General features: G+C 36.7%; 1 protein-coding gene across 3 annotated transcripts in view; it reads right to left on the bottom strand.

The window, feature by feature from the left end:
• PDE3B (phosphodiesterase 3B) overlaps positions 1-27412 on the bottom strand; it is a 176720-nt gene that overhangs the window by 59199 nt on the left and 90109 nt on the right. For all 3 annotated transcript variants that reach the window (XM_061147144.1, XM_061147126.1, XM_061147136.1), the window contains exons 2-3: positions 17881-17931; positions 2142-2390 (exon numbers count right to left, since the gene is read on the bottom strand). In XM_061147144.1, coding sequence (XP_061003127.1) covers positions 2142-2390; positions 17881-17931 — 300 coding nt within the window. The remainder of the gene's footprint in view (positions 1-2141; positions 2391-17880; positions 17932-27412) is intronic.

Genomic DNA, 27412 nt, shown 5'->3' on the forward strand with positions numbered 1-27412 from the left:
TTATATTTTAAGGACAATGCTAAACTGCAGAGTTCTGAGGTTCTGAATTAATGACTACATTAAATTCAGAACACCTTTCACATTAAGAATATTTATCCTAATTTTTGAAAATATTCTCAGTTAATCCAAATGTTAACCCAGAATATTCCATTTTTGACCACTCTGAATAGGTGTTTTAGTGAAACTGACATAAAACTGTTTCTGCTTCTTATGAATTTCCCCTATGAGCAGACATGAAACCATCTCAGAGAGATAAATATGTCTTATATTTAAGTTTTCCCAAGGATGTTGATTTTATAAAGATTCAATGTTAGTTACATTTACACTGAAAAAGTTGTTTATGTAACATCCTTTCTGACTATAATTTAGGTCCATATAATCTTTCTTAGTTCTTATCATGTATATAAGACATTTACTTTAAATCATCTAAGTCCCTTTTCTTTACTTTTTTCATAAATGCTTTTGCTCTTTTAAGTAACACCAGGCTTTTTATATTCTTTCCCAAGGCAGAGATAAATTAGATATGAAATTTAAGTAAGAAGTTAAGAGAACACAAAGAAAAGAAATAAGGGTTACTTCCTGATTCTTCTATGACTTATTCCTATCAGTAAATTGAAGTACTCAAATAAGCCTGATTACCTAGAATGTTCAGGAAATGAGGCAATTAGGCATCCTGTTTACTTAAAATGTTTCTAAAATGTACCAGTACACTCTTCTACATAGTAAACATAGTAACAAACATAATACTGATATCAATGTGATTTTTTTAAATTTCTTTGCCTGGCTTCATGGCTTGCAGGATCTCAGTTCTCCAACCAGGGACTGAGCCCAGGCCACAGTAGGGAAAGCCTGGAATTCTAACCACCAGGCTGCCAGGGAACTCCCTCAATGCAATTTTTATGACTAACAGTTTTAAGAATTATTACTTTTTAAAATTACTATTTGAAACCTCAGATGCCAATAGAAAATATAAAGGAAGAGCAACATACCAAACGAAAACCATTAATAACTCAAAACGTATTAAATATTTTATTGATGAATTTATTGCTATCCCTATTTGATGCTGTGATTAACCTCTTTCTCACGGGTAGAGTGCTTTAAAAAAATGTGTGTAACTACCTTTGGGTTTTGAGTAATGCAGCTGCTATTCTATACACTTTAAAAATAAAAGCATCACAACTACTTATGATCCAGACTTGTGATCAATAATTACCAAAATTTTGCCCTCATCAGGCATACTTAATTTTTCAACATTTCTATATAACAATGCTGAGAATTAATATAATCAATTGATGATCAAAGTCTCCAAAAACTATATTTAACTTCTTCTAAACTCTATATACACTATTACAATGAAAATTAACTGATTGGAATTTCATCTTCTCTTAGTTTCTTTAACCAATAGAACAAAGTAGTTAAAATAATCTCTAAAATATTTCTATTTTTAAAGTTTTATGATATTAACTACAGATAAAGGTATCAATTTGACTATTGATAGCCAAACAAAAGAATTAAAAGCACTCTGAACATGCATAATGTATACCTATTTAGAATAGTATTTATTATTTTCTAAAGTAATTCCTATCTTGAGTCAATGATATTTAAAGAAAAATCAATCCCATATCTAGTGATGGAAAAACCAGTGCCTGTTGGGCTACAGTAATCTCCAGTGGGCAGGTACAGAGAGTTCCAAAAAAATGTGAAAATCAGTTTCAAATAATGCTATGGAATTTCATGACTATTATAATGATCATTTTTTTTATTGGTCCAAAAAGAACTCCTGGTTTCAAAAAATAAAATAGATTAATGACACAATTTGACTACTAGTTTGCTGTACAGCCTGAAAATAAATTTTCCTTCTGTTCTCTGCTTCTTAAAGATAATAAAAAATAGTTGCTACCGATAAAGCTATAACTGCTAATTACAATAATTATTATTCAGAATGAAAACTGAATGCTTGCTTCATACTGAACTATTTGAAATCATAACCACCTCTGAAGTCCCAAGCAACTCAATGTACTATAAAGGAACCAAGTCCTTTAAAAAGAAATTCTATTTTATCTAAGAGGTAAAGGAACAGTTTTAATTTGAAAACATTATTAAACATGATAAATAGGGCTGGCTGATTATTCTATTTTGACCTTGTGAAGTTTTCGATCTCCTTTCTCAGCAGGGTCCTCTATCTCAGAGCAGGGATAAAATCCAGGAAATGGTGTAAGGGGATTAATCTTTGGCCTACAGGAGCCTGAGAAAGCACCCATCAAGCTACTGATACTCCGGAGGGAAGCAATGACTTGTGGAGGAAGGGTGGGGTCAACCAGAAGATCTGACACCATATTGCGAGCCTCATTTAGCACTGAAAGATCAACTCCACTTCCACCTCCAGAAATCTAGAAAAGAAAAAAAAAGACATAAAATTACATATTTGTTAGACACAAAATTGAAAAAAAAAACTTTAAATCAAAGTCCATCTAACAATAGCTTAAGTAATTGAATCCCATTAAATATTAATTTTCACTTATTTGGACATAGCATAAATGATATAAGCAGTATGATTCTAACCTTAAAATTTTGGTGCTAAAGTATATAACCGATTGTGAACTTTAACTTTTTTCTACATTATTCATTAGTATATCTTGTGTGGTATCAGAGTACAAAGGAGACAGTGATAAACTGAACTGAATAGTTAATACGGAAGGAATAACATGAGGCTGGGTCCTGAAGAATAGACAGAAAATACATTTTTTAAAATTTATAAATATTTCATTGATAAATACATATGATTTCTACTTTTCAAAAATACATATGTATTATGTTCAACTCAATTACCCACAGAAATCAGTGCTCTGGTGATCAGAATAGTGCATTAAATGTTACTTCTGTTGTTTTACTGTACCTTGAATTTACGTTTGGTGTGTTTATGGTTCATAACTATTCAAAGTATCTGTTGAGTTCACTGTTAAGTATCCTCACCACATTTTTAAACTAAGAAGTGTTATGAAAGTTAGACCAATAATTAGCTTAATAATGTATTTGCTCTTTGAGGAATTCTTTTTTCTTTTTCTTCTTAAGTATTTTTTTGTATTACTTTATTTTAAAACATTCCCCATTATTGGGCCATAGCTCAGCTATTTCTAGTCTTTATAAGTGAATACCTCTCTTAATATGTCACTGTAGATAATTAAGCATATTTATGATAGATAGCTTCCTGTAACTTGAACTACTGAAGCAAAGTAAATGAACATGTTGAAATCACTATCAAACTGCCCTTACATATGTTGGTCAAACCAATATTCCCACCAATTGTATATAACAGTATCTGTTTTCCCATGCTCAAATAAGACATCTGCTGTCATCTGACTTGGGTTTTCCTTTATAGGCAGTGTATCACTTCTCTCGGGCTGCTCTCAATGTATTTTCTTTGCTTTTAATTTTCAAAAGTTTAATTAACATAGAGAAGATTTGTTTTGGGGGGGGGGCGGGAAACACTAATACTATTTGAGATTCACTCAGCTTTTAAAATATGTATATATTTATTTATTTGGTTACACTGGATCCTAGTTTCAGTATGCAGTATCTTTGGTTGCGGCATGCAAACTCTTAGGTACAGCATGTCGGATCTATTTCCCTGGCCAGGGATAGAACCCAGGCTCCCTGCACTGGAAGTGCAGTGTTTTAGCCACTGGACCATCAAGGAAGTCCCTGCTCAGCTTCTTGAATCTGCAGAATTACATCTTTTGCAAAATTTGGGACGTTTTCTGCTATTATTTCTTCAGATACTTTTTCAAACTCACTCCTTCTCCTCAGACACTGATGATTATGAATGCTGGATCTTTTGCTGTCCTACAGATCATTAAGATTTTGTTCATTTTGCTTTAGTTTCCATTATGCATTTTGTAGCTCTATAAGCTTCCTCCCCCCTTTTTTGGTAACTGGCTGAGAGTTTCATTTTCATTTACTTGTTTTAAATGATTTGTAATTGCTTATTAAGACATTTTTACGATGGCCACTTTAAAATTGCTCAGTTTAGTTCAGTCACTAAGTCGTGTCAGATACTTTGGGACCCCATGAACCGCAGCACACCAGGCCTCCCTGTCCATCACCAACTCCCGGAGTTTACTCAAACCCATGTCCATTGAGTCGGTGATGCCATCCAACCATCTCATCCTCTGTCGTTCCCTTCTCCTCCTGCCCTCAATCTTTCCCAGAATCAGGGTCTTTTCAAATGAGTCAGCTCTTCACAATTTGTATAGAAATACAAAAAACCTCGAACAGCCAAAGTAATCTTGAGAAAGAAGAATAGAACAGAAGGAATCAACCTGCCTGACTTCAGACTATACTACAAAGCCACAGTCATCAAGACAGTATGGTACTGGCACAAAGACAGAAATATGTATCACCGGAACAGAATAGAAAGCCCAGAGATAAATCCACGAACCTATGGACACCTTATCTTCGACAAAGGAGGCAAGGATATACAATGGAAAAAAGACAACCTCTTTAACAAGTGGTGTTGGGAAAACTGGTCAACTACTTGTAAAAGGATGAAACTAGAACACTTTCTAACACCATACACAAAAATAAACTCAAAATGGATAAAAGATCTAAATGTAAGACCAGAAACTATAAAACTCCTAGAGGAGAACATAGGCAAAACACTCTCCGACATAAATCACAGCAGGATCCTCTATGACCCACCTCCCAGAATATTGGAAATAAAAGCAAAAATAAACAAATGGGACCTGATGAAAGTTAAAAGCTTTTGCACAACAAAGGAAACTATAAGCAAGGTGAAAGGACAGCCCTCAGATTGGGAGAAAATAATAGCAAATGAAGCAACAGACAAAGGATTAATCTCAGAAATATTCAAATGAGTCAGCTCTTCGCATCAGGTGGCCAAAGTACTGGAGTTTCAGTTTCAGCATCAGTCCTACCAATGAACACCCAGGACTGATCTCCTTTAGGATGGACTGGTTGGATCTCCTTGCAGTCCAAGGGACTCTCAAGAGTCTTCTCCAACACCACAGTTCAAAAGTATCAATTCCTTGGTGCTCAGCTTTCTTTATAGTCCAACTCTCACATCCATACATGACTACTGGAAAAACCATAGCCTTGACTAGACGGACCTTTGTTGACAAAGTAATGTCTCTGCTTTTTAATATGCTGTCTAAGTTGGTCATAACCTTCCTTCCAAGGAGTAAGCGTCTTTTAATTTCATGGCTGCAGTCACCATCTGCAGTGATTTTGGAGCCCCAAAAAATACAGTCTGACATTGTTTCCACTGTTTCCCCATCTATTTCCCATGAAGTGATGGGATCTGATGCCATGATCTTAGTTATCTGAATGTTGAACTTTAAGCCAACTTTTTCACTCTCCTCTTTCACTTTCATCAATAGGCTTTTTAGTTCTTCTTCACTTTCTGCCATAAGGGTGGTGTCATCTGCATATCTGAGGTTATTGATATTTCTCCCAGCAATCTTGATTCCGGCTTGTGCTTCATCCAGCCCAGCGTTTCTCATGATGTACTCTGCATATAAGTTAAATAAGCAGGGTGACAATATACAGCCTTGATGTACTCCTTTTCCTATTTGGAACCAGCCTGTTGTTTCATGTCCCGTTCTAACTGTTGTTTCCTGACCTGCATACAGCTTTCTCAAGAGGCAGGTCAGGTAGTCTGGTATTTCCATCTCTCTCAGAATTTCCCACAGTTTATTGTGATCCACACAGTCAAAGGCTTTGGCATAGTCAATAAAGCAGAAATAGATGTTTTTCTGGAACTCTCTTGCCTTTTCAATGATCCAGTGGATGTTGGCAATTTGATCCCTAGTTCCTCTGCCTTTTCTAAAACCAGCTTGAACATCTGGAAGTTCATGGTTCATGTACAGTTGAAGCCTGGCTTGGAGAATTTTGAGCATTACTTTACTAGAGCGTGAGATGAGTGCAATTATGTGGTAGTTTGAATATTCTTTGGCATTGCCTTTCTTTGGGACTGGAATGAAAACTGACCTTTTTCCAGTCCTGTGGCCACTGCTGAGTTTTCCAAATTTGCTGACATATTGAGTGCAGGACTTTCACAGCATCATCTTTTAGGATTTGAAATAGTTCAACTGGAATTCCATAACCTCTACTAGCTTTGTTCCTAGTGATGCTTCCTAAGTCCCACTTAACTTCACATTCCAGGATGTCTGGCTCTAGGTTAGTGTGAGTGATCACACCATCGTGATTATCTGGGTTGTGAAGATCTTTTTTGTACAGTTCTTCTGTGTATTCTTGCCACCTCTTCTTAATATCTTCTGCTTCTGTTAGGTCCCTACCATTTCTGTCATTTATTGAGCCCATCTTTGCATGAAATGTTCCCTTGGTATCTCTAATTTTCTTTAAGAGATCTCTCTAGTCTTTCCCATTCTATTGTTTTCCTCTATTTCTTTGCACTGGTTGCTGAGGAAGGCTTTCTTATCTCTCCTTGCTGTTCTTCGGAACTCTGCATTCAAATGGGTGTACCTTTCCGTTTCTCTTTTGCTTTTCACTTCTCTTCTTTTCACAGCTATTTGTAAGGCCTCCTCAGACAGCCATTTTGCTTTTTTGCTCTTCTTTTTCTTGGGGATGGTGTTGATTCCTGTCTCCTGTACAGTGTCACAAACCTCCGTCCACAGGTCATCAGGCACTCTATCAGATCTAGTCCCTTAAATCTATTAAAATTCCTAGTCAGTTTCAAATCTGATTCATCCTGGTGTTAATAATTGATTGTCTTTTCTCACTTAAGTTGCAAGTTTCCTGGTTCTTGATATGACAGGTGATTTTCAAAATTCCTGTCAATACACAATGGTCCAGCTAGACCTAATTGATATCTATAGGACATTTCACCCCAAAACAATCAATTTCCCCTTTTTCTCAAGTGCGCACAGAACCTTCTCCAGAATAGATCACATCCTAGGCCATAAATCTAGCCTTGGTAAATTCAAAAAAACTGAAATCATTCCAGTCATCTTTTCTGACCACAATGCAGTAAGATTAGATCTCAATTGCAGGAAAAAAACTATTAAAAATTCCAACATATGGGGCTATTCAACATGCTTCTGAATAACCAACAAATCATAGAAGAAATAAAAAGAGAAATCAAAATATGCATAGAAACAAACAAAAATGAAAACACAACAACCCAAAACCTATGGGACACTGTAAAAGCAGTGCTAAGGGGAAGGTTCATAGCATTACAGGCTTACCTCAAGAAACAAGAAAAAAGTCAAATAAATAACCTAACTCTACACCTAAAGCAACTAGAGAAGGAGGAAATGAAGAACCCCAGGGTTAGTAGAAGGAAAGAAATCTTAAAAATTAAGGCAGAAATAAATGCAAAAGAAACAAAAGAGTCCATAGCAAAAATCAACAAAGCTAAAAGCTGGTTTTTTGAACAGGTAAATAAAATTGACAAACAGTTAGCCAGACTCATCAAGAAACAAAGGGAGAACCAAATCAACAAAATTAGAAATGAAAATGGAAAGACCACAACAGACAACTCTGAAATACAAAGGATCATAAGAGACTACTACCAGCAGCTATATGTCAATAAAATGGACAACTTGGAAGAAATGGGACACATTCTTAGAAAAGTATAACTTTCCAAAACTGAACCAGGAAGAAATAGAAGATCTTAACAGACCCATCACAAGCACGGAAATCAAAACTGTAATCAGAAATCTTCCAGCAAACAAAAGCCCAGCACCAGATGGCTTCACAGCTGAATTCTACCAAAAATTTAGAGAAGAGCTAACACCTATCTTACTCAAACTCTTCCAGAAAATTACAGAAGAAGGCAAACTTCCAAACCCATTCTATGAGGCCACCATCACCCTAATACCAAAACCAAAGAAAACTACAGTCCAATATCACTGATGAACATAGATGCAAAAATCCTTAACAAAATTCTAGCAAACAGAATCCAACAACATATTAAAAAGATCATACATCATGACCAAGTGGGCTTTATCCCAGGAATGCAAGGATTCTTTAATATCTGCAAAGCAATCAATGTAATATACCACATTAACAAATGGAAAGATAAAAACTATATGATTATCTCAATAGATGCAGAAAAAGCCTTTGACAAAATTCAACATCCATTTATGATAAAAATTCTCCAGAAAGCAGGAATAGAAGGAACATACCTCAACATAATAAAAGCTATATATGACAAACCCACAGCAAACATTATTATCAATGGTGAAAAATTGAAAGCATTTCCCCTAAAATCAGGAACAAGACAAGGGTGCCCACTCTCACCACTACTATTCAACATAGTTTTGGAAATGTTGGCCACAGCAATCAAAGCAGAAAAAGAAACAAAAGGAATCCAGATAGGAAAAGAAGAAGTAAAACTCTCACTGTTTGCAGACATGATCCTCTACATAGAAAACCCTAAAGACTCTACCAGAAAATTACTAGAGCTAATCAATGAATACAGTAATGTTGCAGGATATAAATTAACACACAGAAATCCCTTGCATTCCTATACACTAACAATGAGAAAATAGAAAGAGAAATTAAGGAAACAATACCATTCACCATTGCAACAAAAAGAATAAAATACTTAGGAGTATATCTACCTAAAGAAATGAAAGACCTATACATAGAAAACTATAAAACACTGATGAAAGAAATCAAAGAGGACACAAACAGATGGAGAAATATACTGTGATCATGAATTGGAAGAATCAATATTGTGAAAATGACTATACTACCCAAAGCAATCTACAGATTCAATGCAATCCCTATCAAGCTACCAACGGTATTTTTCACAGAACTAGAACAAATAATTTCACAATTTGGATGGAAATACAAAAAACCTCAAATAGCCAAAGCAATCTTAAGAAAGAAGAATGGAACTGGACTTCAGGCTCTACTACAAAGCCACAGTCATCAAGACAGTATGGTACTGGCACAAGGACAGAAATATGTATCAACGGAACAGAATAGAAAGCCCAGAGATAAATCCATGTACCTATGGACACCCTATCTTTGACAAAGGAGACAAGAATATACAATGGAAAAAAGACAACCTCTTTAACAAGTGGTGCTGGGAAAACTGGTGAACCACTTGCAAAAGAATAAAACCAGAACAGTTTTGTTTTTTTTTTTTTTTTTTTTTACCAGAACACTTTCTAACACCATACACAAAAATAAACTCAAAATGGGCTAAAGATCTAAATGTAAGACCAGAAACTATAAAACTCCTAGAGGAGAACATAGGCAAAACACTCTCTGATATAAATCACAGCAGGATCCTCTATGACCCACCTCCCAGAATATTGGAAATAAAAGCAAAAATAAACAAATGGGACCTAATTAAACTTAAAAGCTTTTGCACAACAAAGGAAACTATCAGCAAGGTGAAAAGACAGCCCTCAGAATGGGAGAAAATAACAGCAAACGAAGCAACAGACAAAGGATTAATCTCAAAAATATACAAGCAACTGCTGCAGTTCAATTCCAGAAAAATAAATGACCCAAGCAAAAAATGGGCCAAAGAACTAAACAGACATTTCTCCAAAGAAGACATACAGATGGCTAACAAACACGTGAAAAGATGCTCCACATCACTCATTATCAGAGAAATGCAAATCAAAACCACAATGAGGTACCATTACACGCCAGTCAGGATGGCTGCTATCCAAAAGTCTACAACCAATAAATGCTGGAGAGGGTGTGGAGAAAAGGGAACCCTCTTACACTGTTGGTGGGAATGCAAACTAGTACAGCCACTATGGAGAACAGTGTGGAGATTCCTTAAAAAACTGGAAATACAACTGCCATATGACCCAGCAATCCCACTCCTGGGCATAAACACCAAGGAAACCAGATCTGAAAGAGACACGTGTACCCCAGTGTTCATCGCAGCACTGTTTATAATAGCCAGGACATGGAAGCAACCTAGATGCCCATCAGCAGACAAATGGATAAGGAAGCCATGGTACATATAGACAATGGAATATTACTCAGCCATTAAAAAGAATTCATTTGAATCAGTTCTAATGAGATGGATGAAACTGGAGCCCATTATACAGAATGAAGTAAGCCAGAAAGATAAAGAGCAATACAGTATACTAACGCATATATATGGAATTTAAAAAGATGATAATGATAACCTTATATGCAAAACAGAAAAAGAGACACAGATGTACAGAACAGACTTTGGGACTCTGTGGGAGAAGGCGAGGGTGGGATGTTCTGAGAGAATAGCATTGAAACAAGTATACTATCAAGGGTGAAACAGATCACCAGCCCAGGTTGGATGCATGAGACAAGTGCTCAGGGCTGGTGCACTGGGAAGACCCAGAGGGATAGGATGAGGAGGGAGGCGGGAGGGGGGATCGGGATGGGGAACACATGTAAATCCATGGCTGATTCATGTCAATGTATGGCAAAAACCACTACAATACTGTAAAGTAATTAGCCTCCACCTAATAAAAATATATGAAAAAAAAAAAAAAAAATTCCTGTCAACATTTTGGTAACTATTCTAGAAGACTCTGGGTCCTATTTATGTCTTTTATAGTAGGAGGTGCTCTTTCTGTTTAGATTTAGTACTATGTCCTACACTGCTTTTTCAGGCTGTAGTTCTAATGAAATTTAATTTTCAGGGCATTCACAGTGGTAGTTTTAGTCTGCTTGATTTCCTTCTGGTTCCACAAGGGCTGGTGCCTAGGGGTGGGAGTTGCAGTGTGGGAAACCTGGGTTTGATTTGATCCCTGGGTTGGGAAGATCCCCTGGAGAAGGGCATGGCTACCCACTCCAGCATTCTGGCCTGGATAACCCCATGGACAGAGGAGCCTGGTGAGCTACTGTCTATGGGGTCGCAAAGAGTCAGACACGACTAAGGAACTCCCCAGGTTGGGCTATCTGCTGCAAAGTTGGGGAAGGGAGTCTCCAGGCCACAGGACAAAGAGCACTTTCTGGGCCAGGCACCTGTGTTGTGGAGACCTGGCCACCCCCTGCCTTGCTGGGGAAGGAGAGTCTCATGCTTAGTAGAGAATGAGCATACTTCCCTGGCCACTTAGGATGAATGGAGTTCCGGATCAATTTGCCCTAGGTGTTGTTGGCAAGACTCATTCAGTTTTGAAGAAAGGAAGAGCCTACCAGCATCACAGTCTGTGGCTAGGCAGGAAGTCTACGTTACCTTTTGCTGTTGGGTGACGGTTGTAAGATACCCTATCACAGGTGTGTGTGTGTGTGTATGTATGTATAATATATATATGTTATATATTTTAAAAAAAGAAAAGAGCAGTACAAAATAAGGTTGGAAAAGCATGTTGGAATCAATATTTGAGAACATCAGATTCCAGGATAAGGAATGTGGATAAGGACAGGATAAGGACAATGGAAAGTCACAGATTTTGAGCAGGTCAAAGAGAAATAAAGCAAGAAAAAGAAAAAAGAAGTGATGGAGGGCACTGAAAAGAACGCACTACTTATGATGTTAAAACCTGACAAATGTGTGAGAAAAGAGCATTCCAAGCACACAGACTAGTACGTGCAAAGATGCGGAGGCAGAAGCCTGTCTGGCGAGTTTGAGGAATAACGAGGAGGCCAGTGTAGCAGGGGCAGAGTAAATGAAAAAGAAAGCGTAGATGAAGTCAGAGAACTAAAAGGGAGTGAAGCAAGGGACCTTATTGTGTAGGGTCTTTTAAGTCCGTGATTAGGACTTCAGTTTTTATTTTTGGTGCGATTGCAGCACAGTGAGCAAGAGACTGACATGACCTGATTTATTTCTGATCGAACTGAATATTCAAAATATTTGCTATGATTTTAAAAGTTTAACTTAAATTCTTATTTCCCATCGGCTTATATTTGGCAAACTCTTGTTTTTGTACACAGGGTCAAGAATAAATTCTACATTTTACCAGTTATTGTGGGAGTGGAGGAGGGGGAGTAGCAGGTGGCTGTGTGTCCCTGCAAATGCTAAAATATTTGAGATATGGCCCTCTATAGGAAGAAACTTGTTAACTCCTAACTTATGCTATAATTTCAGAGATGTTTAGTATTTATTACTATTGAAATTAATATTAGCTTATGTTTTTGTGCTACTATGTACCAGGCACATATTATTATTATTATTTTAATCACCCCTCTGGAGGAACTGGTATTATTCAAAATTTATAGAGGAAATAGGTTCATAGTGACTTAAGAGGCTTGCCTATTTTTCAGCTGGGAGGGACTAGTTTCTATCAGACCAACTCTACTGCCCAGAACAACTGATCTAGAAAAGCCAAAATACACCAGAAATGTATCCACTTCAGTGCATCAGAGCACAGTCAAGCAACCAGGGCTTGAAAAAACAGCTGTCTATGGGGTCGCACAGAGTCCGACACGACTGAAGAGACTTAGCAGCAGCAGCTGAGGAGAGATCAAAGTGAACCAAACCCAATATTCTGTGCTACTTTCTCCTTTCAAGGAATTTGCTGCTGATTTATAACTGACACAGGGCATAGAAGATGAGAAGCAGAGTAGTTAAGAGGCTAGAAAATAGCATAGAGCCTTCTATAGTCTCAAGGAGCTGGGAGACCAAATATGGAATTTAGGGTTATAAAGACAGAGAGCTTTAAATGCTTCCAAGCAAGATCCCAGAGAGAAGGGGAGAACAAAGATGCAAGCCTGAATTTGGAGCTGCCTTCCCCCTGGAGATATTTGCCAATTTGTAAACAGAGGCCAAAAGATAGAGGCACCAAACAGAAATCCTCAAAAAGATTTCTATTTTGAAAGTAAAATAAAGCTGTCAGCAGTCTCAATGCTGGAGGGAACAAAACCAAAGATTTTCAAGAAGAACACCATGAACCAAAGAAACAAGAAAAGACAGAAAGCCTGAATAGTCCTAAAACTTTAAGAAACTTAATAATTCTGTATGTTTCAGATGGGCCTGATAATCTATGTGAGCCTATTTCTGCTGACTCCAGAAATCCTGAGTTTGCCGTTTGATCCTCAAGACAATGCCTTCCTGTCCTGGGCTCACTCCTATGCTGCATTCCACAATCGGTTTAATTGCTGGGTCTGTGGACCACTCCCTTCTTCATCTGTGAAAGGCATCCCATGGTGTACATCTCCACTTCAAGGAAAGGACTTTCTCCAAGTCTGCAAATACCTTCAACAATCGCATGTGATGCCTCTTCTTAAACTGATGACATCTAACAACCTTAAGACGGACTGATGTAACTATGGACATAATGTGACTTTTCATTTTGATTTTAACTTGGTTTAATGACTATTTTGCCTTACATCTGTAACTGTATAATGGGGTTTTCTAACCACCTAAAAGCTTTTAGTTTACAAATAGTTGTCCGAGCTCCTATGAGTGCCACAGCCTCCTCCACTATTACTTGGAGCCTCTGGATCAGACATCCTCACTATGAGGATTAGGAGAATATGTTGCCTCACCAATTTAGGGACAACACCCCTTGTCAGCTCGGAAGCAGTTATGGAATGAGAATGACGCCCCTTTTCCCTAGGAAACATAATTCTCCTAAAAGAAAAGGGGGGAATGAGAGAGTCGTTTCCTAGGCAGGTTGATAAGAAGTCTAGGGGTCCCCAAGGAGAGAGGTCTGGGATATTCGAGGAGGAAGAAAGGACAAACTTTTTTACTTTTTTTCCTCTACATTCCTTAGGATTATATAACAATAATGTATCCTGCCTGAGGACAGTCTTTGGATTAAACCCTCTGGCTAATTCTGTTATCTTAAAACATAAATTATGGGAGTAGGTCTGGTCTTTACAAGGATGTATCCTGCCTGAGGACAATCTTTGGATTAAACCTTCTGGCCAACTCTGTTATCTTAAAATGTAAATTATGGGAGTAGGTCTGGTGAGGTCTTTACAGCCTCCAGACATTCTTTGGATTCATTGGAGAGTATATAACTCCATTGCTAACACTAGCAAAGGGGTACTCTTTTGCCCCCTTCTGATGCCTATGTCAGAAGCTTTCTCTATCTCCTTTATACTTTAATAAAACTTTATTACACAAAAAAATAAAAAATAAAAAAAAATAAAACTTGTCCATAAGAAAAGCTCCAAACTAAGATAGCTTCACCAGAGTATTCTTCCAAACGAAGAAATGAAACCCATCTTACTAGATTCTTTTAGATAACAGAAAAAAGTGGGGGGAATTTCCCACCTTATTTTATGAGGCCAGTATAACCTTTATGCCAAAAACATGATAAAAACAATAATTGTAAGGCCAACTCTCATGTAACCATGAATTCAAAATATTAATAAATAAAATCCAGTGATATATATTTTTAAAAAGAAAACAGTTCTTGATCAAATTTGCTTTATTCTGGGAATCCAGAGATGATTCAACACAGGCCCATAATTAACTTATCACATTAATAGGAAAAAATGGGCGAAAATTCAGGGATCATCTCAGAAAAAGCATCTGATAGAATTCTAGACCCATTTCTGACTTAGAAGAAAAACGTTTTTAGTGAACTGGGATTAGAATAGAACATCGTTAACCTGATAAAGGGTACCTATATTAAACATTAGTGGTGAGTGTGTTGAATATTTTCTCCCTGAGGTCATGAAGAAGACAAGGCTATCTACTAGTACCACTTCTATTCAACACCGCATTAGAGATCCTAAACCATACAGTTATGCAAGAAAAGTCTCATATGATTGGAAATAATAAGCCTGTCTTTATTCATTGATGACATTATTATGTCCCTAAAGACTCTAAAAGGATCCTCAGACAAGCTATTAGAATTAATAAGTAAATTTAGCAAGGACACTGGATACATGGGTCAATATATAAAACTCAATTAAACTCCCATGGGGCAGCACAAACTGTTAAAAACATGGAATTTCTAAAAATTGCTACCTTTTACATTTTTCAAATTTAAAAAATTAAATATCTAAGAACAAATCTAACAAATCAGATGCATGACACCTGCACTGAAAACATTATTAAGATAAAAGATGACTCAGATAAGTGAAGGAATATGCCATTTTCATGTATTGAAAGCCTCAGTATTATAAAGATGTAAATTCTCCTCATAGTGATCTATAGAGTCAATAAAATCTCAGTCGAGATCCTAGTATATTTTTTTGGATACGGAAATTTTCAAGTTTATTAAAGAATAGCCAAGATAATTTTGAGGAATAACAAAGCTAGAGAACTTACACTATTATAAAGTTACAGTAATTAAAATAATGAGTCTGGTATCAGTGCTTCAGGAGAGACAAACTGAAAAACAGAATATAAAGCCCTGAAACAAATCTACATTTTGTCACTTAAAAGACAAAGATGATGATCCAGTGCAAAGAAGAAAGATATATTTTTTTCAATAACTGGAAGTGGATCAACTAGATAACCATGTGGGAAAAAACTGTCTTGATACGTAAACCACAATACAGAAAAATCAATTCTAGATGTATTACAGATCTGAAGATGGAAAGTAAAACAATAAAACTGCTAGGAGGTAACAGAAGAGGGTAGACACAGCCCAGGGAGTAGACAAGATGTTCTTAAGTAGGACACATACAAAAAACACTAGATAAAAAGGAAATGATAAGTTGACATAAAAGGAAATGATTGATGAATAGAGTGTTTTCAATAAGACACCATGATAAGCCACAGACAGGGAGAAGATTTCTTAAGGAATATTCATGTCCAAAATACATAAAGAACTCCTACTGATCACTTAAGTAAAAGGTAGATAATCGCTGGGGAAAAAATGGGGAAAAGGTCTTCAGCAGAGGATATCTGAGTAGCAAATTAACATGAAAAGATTCTCAACCTGATGAGCCATCAGTGAAATGCTAATATTAAAACTACAACAAGATACTCTTCAACAGCTACCAGAATGATTTAAAACAGACACTACCAAGTGCTGACAAAGATGTGGATCAACTGGAAACACCTGTATACTGCTGACGGCTGGGTAAAAGTGATACAGAAACTCTTTGGAAAATTATCTGGTGCCTCCTACTAAAACTGAACATATCACATGCATACCTCCCTCTAATATCCAACAAAAGACATCAAGAATATTCCAGCAGCCAAACTTGAAACAGACAAAAAACTGAAAAATAAATGTCAGTCTACTATACTGGATGAATTGATTGTATATTCATTCAATAAAACACTAAATGGAATAATAATGGGTGAATTACTACTACGCATAATAACAAATTAATCTTACAGATAAATTTTGAAAGAAGTAAAACAGAAAACACATATGAGTGATTCCATTTACTTACAATTCAGAAAAAGACTAAGCTGTGATGACAGAAATCAGTATTGAAATAAGACCTGGGAGAAGCTGATGACTAGGCAGGGAGCAGAAGGGGCTTTTGGGGTGCTGAATTCATCTGAAAAATGGTCACATGTATATATTCACTCTGAGAAAATTCATCAAGTTGTACAGTTGTGACTTGTGCACTTTTATACATCAGTGTTAGACTTCACATTTTTTCTTTTTTTTGGCCATGCTGCGTGGCCTACCCTATCTTTAACTCCTTGACCAGGGATCAAACTCGAGATCATGGCAGTAAAAGCACCAAGTCCTAATCACCAGACTGCCAGGGAATCCCCTACATTTCAATTTTTTTAAAAAAAAAAAGGATTATTCGAAAGAAAAAGAAGGGTAGAAGAAATAAAAGTCTGTGGGACTACAAGCCCATGCTTGAACCATCACTGCTTACTTATCTTTAGATTTTACCAGTAATTTAGATACTCGTTTCCTGGAGAAGGAAATAGCAACCCACTCCAGTATTCTTGCTTGGAAAATTCCATGGACAGAGGAGCCTGGTGGGGTCCATGGGGTCACAAAGAGTCGCCCACGACTGAGTGACTGAGCACACAGATACTCTTTTAACTGGAAACTGAGAATCTTGGTGGACATGACTGAGGCAAAGGCCACTATTTAGGTCAAGGAACTCCAGTCCCTTATATTTAACAGGTCAGATGTGGCCTTCCTCACTTCACCTGACTGTAACAGTCACATCAGAGAATATGGGCTGTTGTGGTTATGCCGTTTATTGTTTAAAAACAAGACTCAACCACTCAAAGGGGTGTTCATTTTTCAAAGTTTTATATTGGAACAACTAACATTAAATAAATAGATGTGATAAATAGAGTTAATGTTTCCGTACACACGTATGACAAGGATTTGATATTTATTAATGTTTACCTGTTAGTATAAAAAAACATCAGGTTTCAAATAGCATATGGAATATAATATTACCATTTTTGGACTAAAATTATATAAACTATACATTTCAGTACACTGGAAAACTAGGAAAAGATCTATAAAGATATATATCAAAAGTTAACAAAGTTATTCCTTGATGTTTGATTCTCCTTTGTTCTCCTACACGTCTATTTTCAGTTTCACTGATACCAACATAAAGTGATGAAAAATCTTTAAAAAGTCCATTTTGTATGATTCCATATGTGTATATCTATCTCTCTCTATATATTTCATAAATAAAACTAATTTCCAGGAGTATGGATAGGGATTTTCTTTGGAGACATATGTAATGACTAGAATGGTACACAAGTGAGGCTTGTAGGATGCTGGTAATGTTCTAGTTTTTGTTATGGGTACTAGTTATACGGGAAGTTTAGTTTGTGAAAATTCATTCACCTGTGGCATTTTCTATTGATAAGCCCAGATTGTACCAGCAACATTTAAAAAGTAACTATAGATATTTGGTTACTGATCATTTTCTTTTCCTTTGCAACTAAAATTTATTTTTTTTAAATCTACCTAAATGAAGTTTTGGTTATTTTAATTCAGCTAAAGAAAAATCTTCTGGCATAGAAATCTTCTGAAGGTAACATTATATGTCAAAAATTTGATTACAGATGTTATTAGTGATATCATTTATATTTACCTGGTAGTGAGGTTTATACCACTGCTTTAAGTCCCAATCCCAAAGAATCATCTGAAAGAAAAAATAAATAAAAGAATTCACTTAGTTACAAAATGGAGCATCTTCAATTACAGATAAAAAAACAGCTTAAATTTTGGGAGAGAAATTGGGCAGGTGAGAATAAAAGTGATCTCTAGATAGAATATTTCATTAATTACACAATCTGTCATTGAAAAAGCAAGAGAGTCAGAATAAAGTCACTAAACTAAGCTATATTAACCTTTAAAATATCTATTACCACAGAACCAAAACTATAAATCCAAAACCACATCCATTTAACTAAAAATACATGAAGAAGGAGAAATCACCGCTCTCCCCACTTCCCACCCTCTCCAAAGGCTCATAATTTGTCATTTTAAACCAGTGTCAGTAGGTGGTGCTATTTCCCTAGCAACAAGGCTCTGTTGTCAAAAGTACCTTTAAAAAGCTTGCCTGCGGTTTACATAAAGCATAAAAGAGTGGATTTATAAAAAGTTACACACAACCCTTTTGATTCACAGATTTAATTAGTTTCCCTGTTTCTCTTCTTTATAGATTATCAATGACAACTTCTTAGTACTAGACTAGTTTTTCCTGCCGGTCTCTTCCTAGCAGGCTGTGGGGCTACTTCCCCTCCAACAGTCACTGCTCAAAGAGACAAAATTATCTCAAATTTGGCAAGCTATAGCTGCTAACTACAACTAAAACTAATTTCTTTTAAATTTACTTAAATTGACAAATGAGTTTCTTCCTTTTGCCTAAATAACTGATACAATGACAATTTTCTACATAGCTTTGAACCCTAACCATGAACATAAGCCTAGTTAATTTGTAATCCAATCACATAATTTCCATGTACTGAAATATTTGTTTCTAGTCATAAGGCTCCTGATGCAAAAGATCTTAAAATGTTATCTATTCTTTCATTGGTCCAATATTTCATTTAGGAGTTGACAGAATTTTTTTCGTAAAGATACAAATAATTTAGGCTTTACAAGCCACATAAGGTCTCCATGGCATATTCTTTGCTTTTTGTTTTACAACCCTTTAAAATGCAAAACAAAACAAATATTCTTAGCTCTGTGGCCACACAAAAAAGGTTGCTAGCAGGATTTGGTTAGTGGGCTACGGCTTGGCGACCCCTTTTAAAAATCATCATTTGTCATTATCACCATCTTCTTGTCAACACCCTTGCAGAAGGTCATCTCTTGCCAGTGAAGAGAAACATATTTCTTCCCAAAGAAAATCCAGACATACTACAACTGTTTACAAAATTCATGGACTAGTACCTGCAAAATGGCTATGGTACAGTAACATAAAAAGAATTTAATATATATTAGTAGACTCATCAAATTTACACAGTATTTTATATAGCCCTAAGTGTGGTCCTCATATAATTGCTTCAGGCTGTGATTTAACCAGCATATAAAGACATTAATTAATGCAGTTTAAGACACTAATAACTTCCTAAGAACATTCACATTAAGATTAAAGTAACCTAAAATCCCTAAGTTTCTTGTATACTTGATATAAAAAGTAGTCAAAGTGTTAGTTGCTCAGTCATGTCTGACTCTTTACGATCCCATGGACTGTAGCCTGCTAGGCTCCTCCATCCATGGAATTCTCCAGGCAAAAATACTGGAGCGGGTTGTTGCTATTCCCTTCTCCAGGGCATCTTCCTGACCCAGAGATGGAACCTGGGTCTCTTGCATTGCAGGCAGATTCTTTACCATCTGAGCCACCAGGGGATACATGTTCCATTTGCATGCTATGGTTACACAACTGGCTTTTTAGTCCCAAGTGCAATACCTTACACTTCAGTCCTGATTTTAGCCTGTTCAAATTTCTTCGGAGAGTGGAATGTTGACTAGCCTATTTACCATTCTTCCCATCATCATGACATTTGTAAATCTGATGTTTCCTTAAGTTCACTAAAAAAAAAAGTACAGAGTGGACAGGAATGAAGACAGAACCACCGGTTGAGTCACTAAAGATTACCTATGAGATTTGCGTCTGAGTCTACAAACTTGCCTAAGATGCTGTTGTCCAATCCATACTCCCACATTTCTTCTACAAGGGTACCGTCAAATGGTGACATACCTGTGCCTCATTTCTCCTCATCATCAATCTGAGAAGAAGCTGATTTCTTGCTAACTCCAGCATACTTTCGTCATTAGGGTTTCTTAACATTCCTTGCTTCCCACCTGCTACTCTGGCTTTGAATAAACTCTTGAGCAGTAGCTCAGTCTTATTTGCAGTCACTTTCTCTGTGATCAAAAATACATTTGCCAAAAAGCAGCAGGTCTTAGTCTGAAATCTCCTGCATATTAGGAACTGAAACAGATACAGTGAAAGCCACAAATTGCTGGGAGACTGACTTCTGTGTAAATTGGACAAGTAGAATATTAGTGATTTTGAGAAAACAAAATTTCTGTGTAAGTAGTAGAAGATATATGATCCAGGAATCATACAGCTGCAGCGAGAAATATCTTAGAGCAGAGTTACTCAATGTGTGGTCCACAATAAGAAAGTACAGAAATGAAGAGTAAATGTTATACCAATTTAATATAAAATTTGATATTTCATGTCATTTGATTATTATTGCTTTTATCTGTTGAATTTGCATTCTTGGCATTGTGTTACACCTTATGTCGCCAATCAAAAAATAAATGGTTCAACATTGGTTTCCTTAAAGCTCAAGGTACTAACAGAAACAGTAACATAAATAACTCCAAATATATGTTAAGCCTAAATCAAGAACAATATTCTAATGCAAACTCAATACAAAGCTGTGCGTATGATAATACCACACAAAACCATAAAAGCAAAAATATCACTAAACCATATAACAGTGACCATCTAAAAACTGGATTTTTTTTTTTTTTAGACTGCATGCTATCTACTTTGAAACTTTTATGACAGTCACGCAAAATGTGAAGCCTTTTTGGTAAACCAGTAGAACTTTTTCCAGAACAATCCCATAAAGCTTTCTTATATGAAACTGAAGATTTCTGTTTCTAAAATAGAAGTGACATAAACTGGAAGCACCATTCAGATTCTGTGCTCCCCAAAGGAAAAGCATATAAAGAAGATAAACTATTGCCAAGAGATGTGTAAAATTAGCCACACAGATGACAAACTTTATGCTGGAAGAGAGAACAGACCAAAAAATCTCCAAAATGTATTTACTATGCAACACTCTGGGACATCACAGAACTGAAAAGGCATATAAGGTAAAAGAGTAATCACTGTCATATTTGTACATAGCAGATACTTTAGGGGCTTTCCTGGTGGCTCAGATGGTAAAAGAGTCTGCGTACGGTACAGGAGACCTGGGTTCAATCTCTGGGTCAGGAAGATCCTTGGAGAAGGGAATGACAACCCATTCCGGTATTCTTGCCTGGAGAATCCCATGGACAGAGGAGCCTGGTGGGCTACGGTCCATGGGGTTGCAAAGAGTAAATGCACACATGGGATGAATCTAGACCAGTTCTTGGTTTACGTGCAATACACACAACAGAAGATTGGGGGCAACTTTTTTATGTTTATCACTGAAAAACCCATGCTACAAAATAGATTTTTTTCCCTATTTAATCATTATTTTGTGAACTATGATAGAGACTTGAAAATGTGCTGGAATTAGTTCTGAATCAGTTATTGCACAGCAAAGAAGAACCTGTCTAAACAATGAGAATCTCTCTTAACTGCAGACCTACCACTGCTTTATTCATAGAAAACAGCCGGTGGTTAACACACACGCTGGGCACGATCAGTCGTAAAAAAAACAGTGTAAGAGTAAATGCATTCAATGTTTGGCCACAGAAAGTACATCTTTTCGGTGTGCTGTGGGAAAATGGAGTGCAAATAAAAACTACAAATAGCAGATAGAAGTATTTTTTGCAATAAAATGCAAAGAGCTTCAATTTCTCAAGTTTTTAAGCATGACAATGCTCATTAACTTAGCAACAGACAGCCTCAAAAGTTATCTTCAGTGAGAAATCTCTTTACGATTACAGGGTCCATGTTGAATTTCAGTATTCAGAATCAATAGTCAAAAAAACTACTTGCTGCATTCCACTGTAAATTACAATTTTGCTTGAATTTTTTCAATTTAAGAGAATAGAGAAAAGAATCTGGTTGTATATGCAGATTGTGTTATATAGGCTGTGAATCTACAACACACAACCTATTTAATCATCAATGAGCTAAAACAAATATCTTTAATATTGCAAACAATGTTCACTAGTTTCGTTTTTAAAAACTGAGTCGTCTCTTCTCCGCCATCCTATGTGCGGTTGAGTTCTGTCCTCACCATGTCTTCTCACAAGACTTGCAGGATCAAGCGATTCCTGGCCAAGAAGCAAAAGCAGAATCGTCCCATTTCTCAATGGATTTGAATGAAAACTGGCAATAAAATTAGGTACAACTCCAAGAGAAGACACTGTCTCGAGAAGAACCAAGCCGGGTCTGTAAGAAGCCTCACATAAAAAGTGGCACACATGTTAAGACCACTTATTGAAGCAGCCAAATCACAGTGAGAACATCACTACTGTAATGCTTGGCTCCTGATGTTTCTTATTTCCTCACTATCAGTCTGAGACCAGTAATAAATATGATATGTTACGTTGAAAAAAAAAAAAAAAACTGAGTCATTTTAATACATTTATTTAATACTGGCAGGTAACCACCACACATACTGAATACACAGTGGATGGTGCACGGATATTAAAAGTTTAAGAAACATTGGTAGAAGCATTCATTCCTCCAAAATAACACGTAGCTCTTTTAAAATTTTACTTCCAAAAAAAAATAATAAAATAAAATTTTACTTCCAAGTAGCCAGTATATGCTCTATATAAACTGTTCCGAAGTCAGCAAAACCTAAACTTCACTCTCAATGCCAAAGGAAATCCTATAAATAAATATAAGGATAAATAATTCAAATATTATTAAATTTTGAATCAAATAAAAAAAGAGTTTTAGTGACTATGGTTCTGTTATACGATAAGACGTCATTTCATGAAAGGATGAATTTTAACTGCTGTTTTTAGGAGCTTCCAGTACTCCACTGGTCTCCATCTAAATTCAAATATTATACAGTATCAGAAATTAGTACATATTTTCACACACTGTAGACATCTGTTCAAAAATAATTTTAAAAACAGCATTTTCTCATAATCTAAGGAACACATGAGGTGCCTATTATTTAAAAAATCCTTTTAGCTGATTTGATAAAGTAAACCCAAAACTGTGCTTTTATAAACTCAGCTTTTCTTTGTGGTTAAAAAGTTGAATCCTGATAAAAGTTTCTGTTTGAATGTGTTTGTAAGTCCAACATGCTTTACAGAGCTCTCTGAAACCACCACCACCACAGTGAAACAGCAGCAGCACAAGCAGGAGATGTTATCAGGCTCAATTACGTCAATGAGGTTTTATCTCATTGTTCCCTAATGTAGCCAAGAAGAAAAACATATATGTGTCCTCAAGTTAAGCTTACAGAACTGTGACATTTATGTGAAATTGGAAAGATTAGCTATTACGTGACAGCTGTGAATTAACTGTTAAAACATACTTTATTTTCAGCATTTTTGACTTGAGCTTTGTGTATAAATCTAGGCTAATTTATCAAATTTCAGTACTTTCAACTTTTTCTGTGCCTTTCAACTTTAGGCCCATTTAACTATGTTTATTAAACATAAACCAAAAATATAAAATAAATGGACACCCTAAAAAGCTAAACTAAAACTGTACAACTGTACTTTCTAATAGTCTAAAGTGCAAAGACAAGTGATCTTGCCTAACAAATAAAGGCCCCAGTCAGAAAACCTGAGAATAAGGGCGGGGGGGGGGGGCGCGGGGAGGGGGGGAGGGTGTGTGTGTCTCTCTCTGTGTGTGGTGGGGTGGAAACCTGAGAATAAGGGCCAAAAAAAAGGGGGGGGGGTGTGTGTCTGTGTGTGTGTGGTGGGGGTGGAGACTAATATGACTTGGAAACTAGTCTCATTTACTATTCTTACCAATCAATCAAAACATATGATTACAGCTGTGGTGATTTAGACTGCAAGCTATGCACCAGCACTGTTAGACGCCTAATACACAATGGCTTCTTTAATCTTTACTAGAATTCTTTGTGGTAAGCCTATTTCCCCATTTCACAAATGACACAACAGAGACCAAAAAGGTGAAGTAACCTGCCCAGAGTCACATGACTAGTAAGTGGCAGAGACAGAAATTAAATTCAGATCTGTCTCATTCCAAAGCTTTTTAAGGATTCTTAAACATTATGCTAAACCATCTTAATTTTTTTTTTTCCACTTTGTATCAGGGTATAGCTGATTAACAATATTGTGACAGTCTCAGGTGAACAACGAAGGAAGTCAGCCAGACATGTGTTACGCTACACCATCTTATGTGTGCTAGTAATATGGCAGGTGCTTGACAGCCATGAAGAATCACAACAATTGTGCAAGTAACCCCATTTATACATGGAGAAGTTAAGGCTTAGTGATTATACTAATTATTCTCCACTTGCCTCTCAGACCCCTTCTTTGTCCTCCTCTCCATGCTGGGGAGGCTGACCCCTACACTGTGCATCTCCCAAGCTCCCATGCAGCTGACTTCCACTTAGGTTGGGAGATGATAGCAGGAGGAGTTTGGGAGGAGAGAGATGGTTGTTTCTTTTCTGCTGCCTCCATGACTACAGCTCTTAATCTGTTAGTCTTCCCTTCACAACTTCAGCTGTGACTCTGAAAACACTATTTCCATCCTTGTTCTATCAGCCTCGGGTGAGGTAAAAGCTTTCTACAGTTACTAGGTCTCTAGTTGCCTAACCATCCCTTGATCATCCTCTTAGGCTTGTTCTTCCTCTTAAGGTTTATTTGAACCACCTTGGAGTGAATTCCATTAATATTTCTTGCAATCCTAAATAAAGGGACATTGTGAACCAAGTTCTATTAGCTGTCAGCTAGTAAATTGCAGAGCTAGTATCTGAACTCAGATTTATCGCCTTTCAAATTTATCGCCCTCTTATTCTCTTTCTACTACTATGCTGAAAGGATAATTATTTAAGCTTTTAATGAGATTTCTTTCAAAAAATAATAAATAAAAAAAGATCATCATCAAATCATCAGATTACCCCCAATACCTGATCCCATATTTCCTGCATTTCATTGTTACTACAGATGAACTTGCCAAGCTCTAGTCAATGACTCACTTTTCCATAAATGGTCTAGATCCAACCTGCTGGTGCCTGCATCTTGCTTCAGAAGTGTCCGACTCTGCGACCCCATGGACTGTAGCTCATCAGGCTCCTCTGTCCATGGGATTCTCCAGGCAAGAATGCTGGAGTGTGCTGCCATGCCCTCCTCCTTGGGTTTGATCCCAAGATCCAATCCAGGTGTCTACCTGAAAATGCTTCTCCAGCAGCTCTCTCCCTCACTCTTCCATCATCATTTTCTCTACTAAATCATTCCCATTAGACTATAAACATGCCGCAATTCCTCATCACTCACACACACATGGACTTTCTCATGACCTTACACTCAGCCTCTATCCCATTTCTTTGCTCCCATTTACAGCAAGGGTAATGTTTACTTTTTGTTTCCAATTATTCTCCTATAATTCTCTCTGAGCTATACTAGGTGGTCCTTGAACATGCCAGGCAACTCCAACGAAAATTTTTTTCTAAAGCTGTACTGATAATTCAGAATTTATAAGATAGCACTTAAAACGTACATATAAGTTTGGGCTTTTCTCTCAAGAGTTCCAAACTAGAAACAACAATATTTAAAGGGAGGATACAAATGTAGGTTGAGTGGGAAAAATATGAAGTACTGAAGTCACAGAATGTTTGAAAAAGAGCTTTAATCTTTAAAAGTACCAACTAAAACATTTATAGCCTATTGATCTTACGAGACTTTTGTTTTTATCATATGATGTTCTTAAATTGAATTAAAACACCGACTTTATTTTTAACCTTTCAGAATCATTTTAAAAAGTTTAACACACCACGGTCTCATTAGTTGTGCTAAGGGAATTCAAGCACAGAGAGTCATTTTCTAAATATATGAAATAGCGTCTATCTTATCAGTATTCTTAATCTCTTATCCACTCCAGATGTTTTCAAGTTTTTACCTACCTGCTTCTTTTCTAGACCCGTGTCCTTCTAGATATATAACTTGGTACATACCTCAACTGGTTTCTCTACCCTATAGTTAAGCAGAATTTTATCTCCATCTCAGACATGGTCTCTACATTCCTACCAAGAGATACATATTCTGGGAAGAATGTACCAAAAATAGCTGGGAAAAAAAAAAAAAGGGATTGCAAGCCTATAACTTCCGTTTTCCCCCTAATGTGAACAGTGTTTTCCTTTTAAGTTACTGTATAATTTTCAGTGGGGCTTCCCAGGTGGCAAATTCCACTTGCCAATGCAGGAGATGTGGGTTCAATCCCTAGTCTAGGAAGATCCCCTGGAGAAGAAAGTGGCAACCCACTCCAGTATTTGTGCCTAGGAAATCCCATGAACAGAAGAGCCTGGTGGGCTACAGTCCATGCGGTCACAAAGAGTCAGACACAACTCAGTTGCTGAACAACAACAAAAATAATTTTTCAGTATAGTTTAAGCAAAAGATTAAATTAATAATAGCTAATATTTAAAAGACTTTACTAAAACATGTGAACAATTCAGGATCACATGGTGGTGATGGTTTAGTCGCTAAGTCAATGTTCAACTCTTGCAACCCCATGGACTGTTGCCTGCCAGGCTCCTCTGTCCATGGGTTTCTCCAGGCGAGAATACTGGAGTGAGCTGTCATTTCCTTCTCCATCAGGATCACACGAGGAATGTCTTAATAAATATTCTTATGAACAAGAGCAAAAGAGAAAAAAACGTTCCACACCTCAATCAATAGGAATACGCTACAAACTTGACTCTGGTTTGGAAAGAAAATCGGGAAATCACAATGGCCTTCTGGGGATTTGAGGTTGATCTGAGATCAACCTAAAATCTAAAGACATGTTCCTCTATATATACAGTAACTCAGGCAGATTGATGCCAGAGCCCAGGCTCTCAAGCACTTTACTGCTTCTCAGCTACTAAGCAGGCTGCATTGCTCTGCTCCTCCCTGCCCCCACATCAACTCTATACTGCTCACAGAGCTGAAAGATCCACAAATTGCACAGACTTTCAAGTAAAACAAAGGAACTAGCTAGTCCTAGGCAGGCATACCCTCTGCCTAACAAAGCAAATATAACAGATAGGTTTTTTGGTTTTTTTTTCCCCTCCGATTGCCCATTATAACTTATCTGAGAACAGATATAGTTTAAACTTAAGAATGATGAACCAACCAGACACCAGTCTTACTGGTAAAATAATTATGTATGTGTATATATATATATATATATATGTATGTATGTATATATACATATATATATATATATAGAGAGAGAGAGAGAGAGAGAGAGAGGGAAAATAAAATAACATGCAAATTCTCTGCTGGAAGTCCCTATGTTTAAG

This window comes from Dama dama, chromosome 1 (assembly GCF_033118175.1).
Source record: "Dama dama isolate Ldn47 chromosome 1, ASM3311817v1, whole genome shotgun sequence".
Taxonomy (NCBI): domain Eukaryota; kingdom Metazoa; phylum Chordata; class Mammalia; order Artiodactyla; family Cervidae; genus Dama; species Dama dama.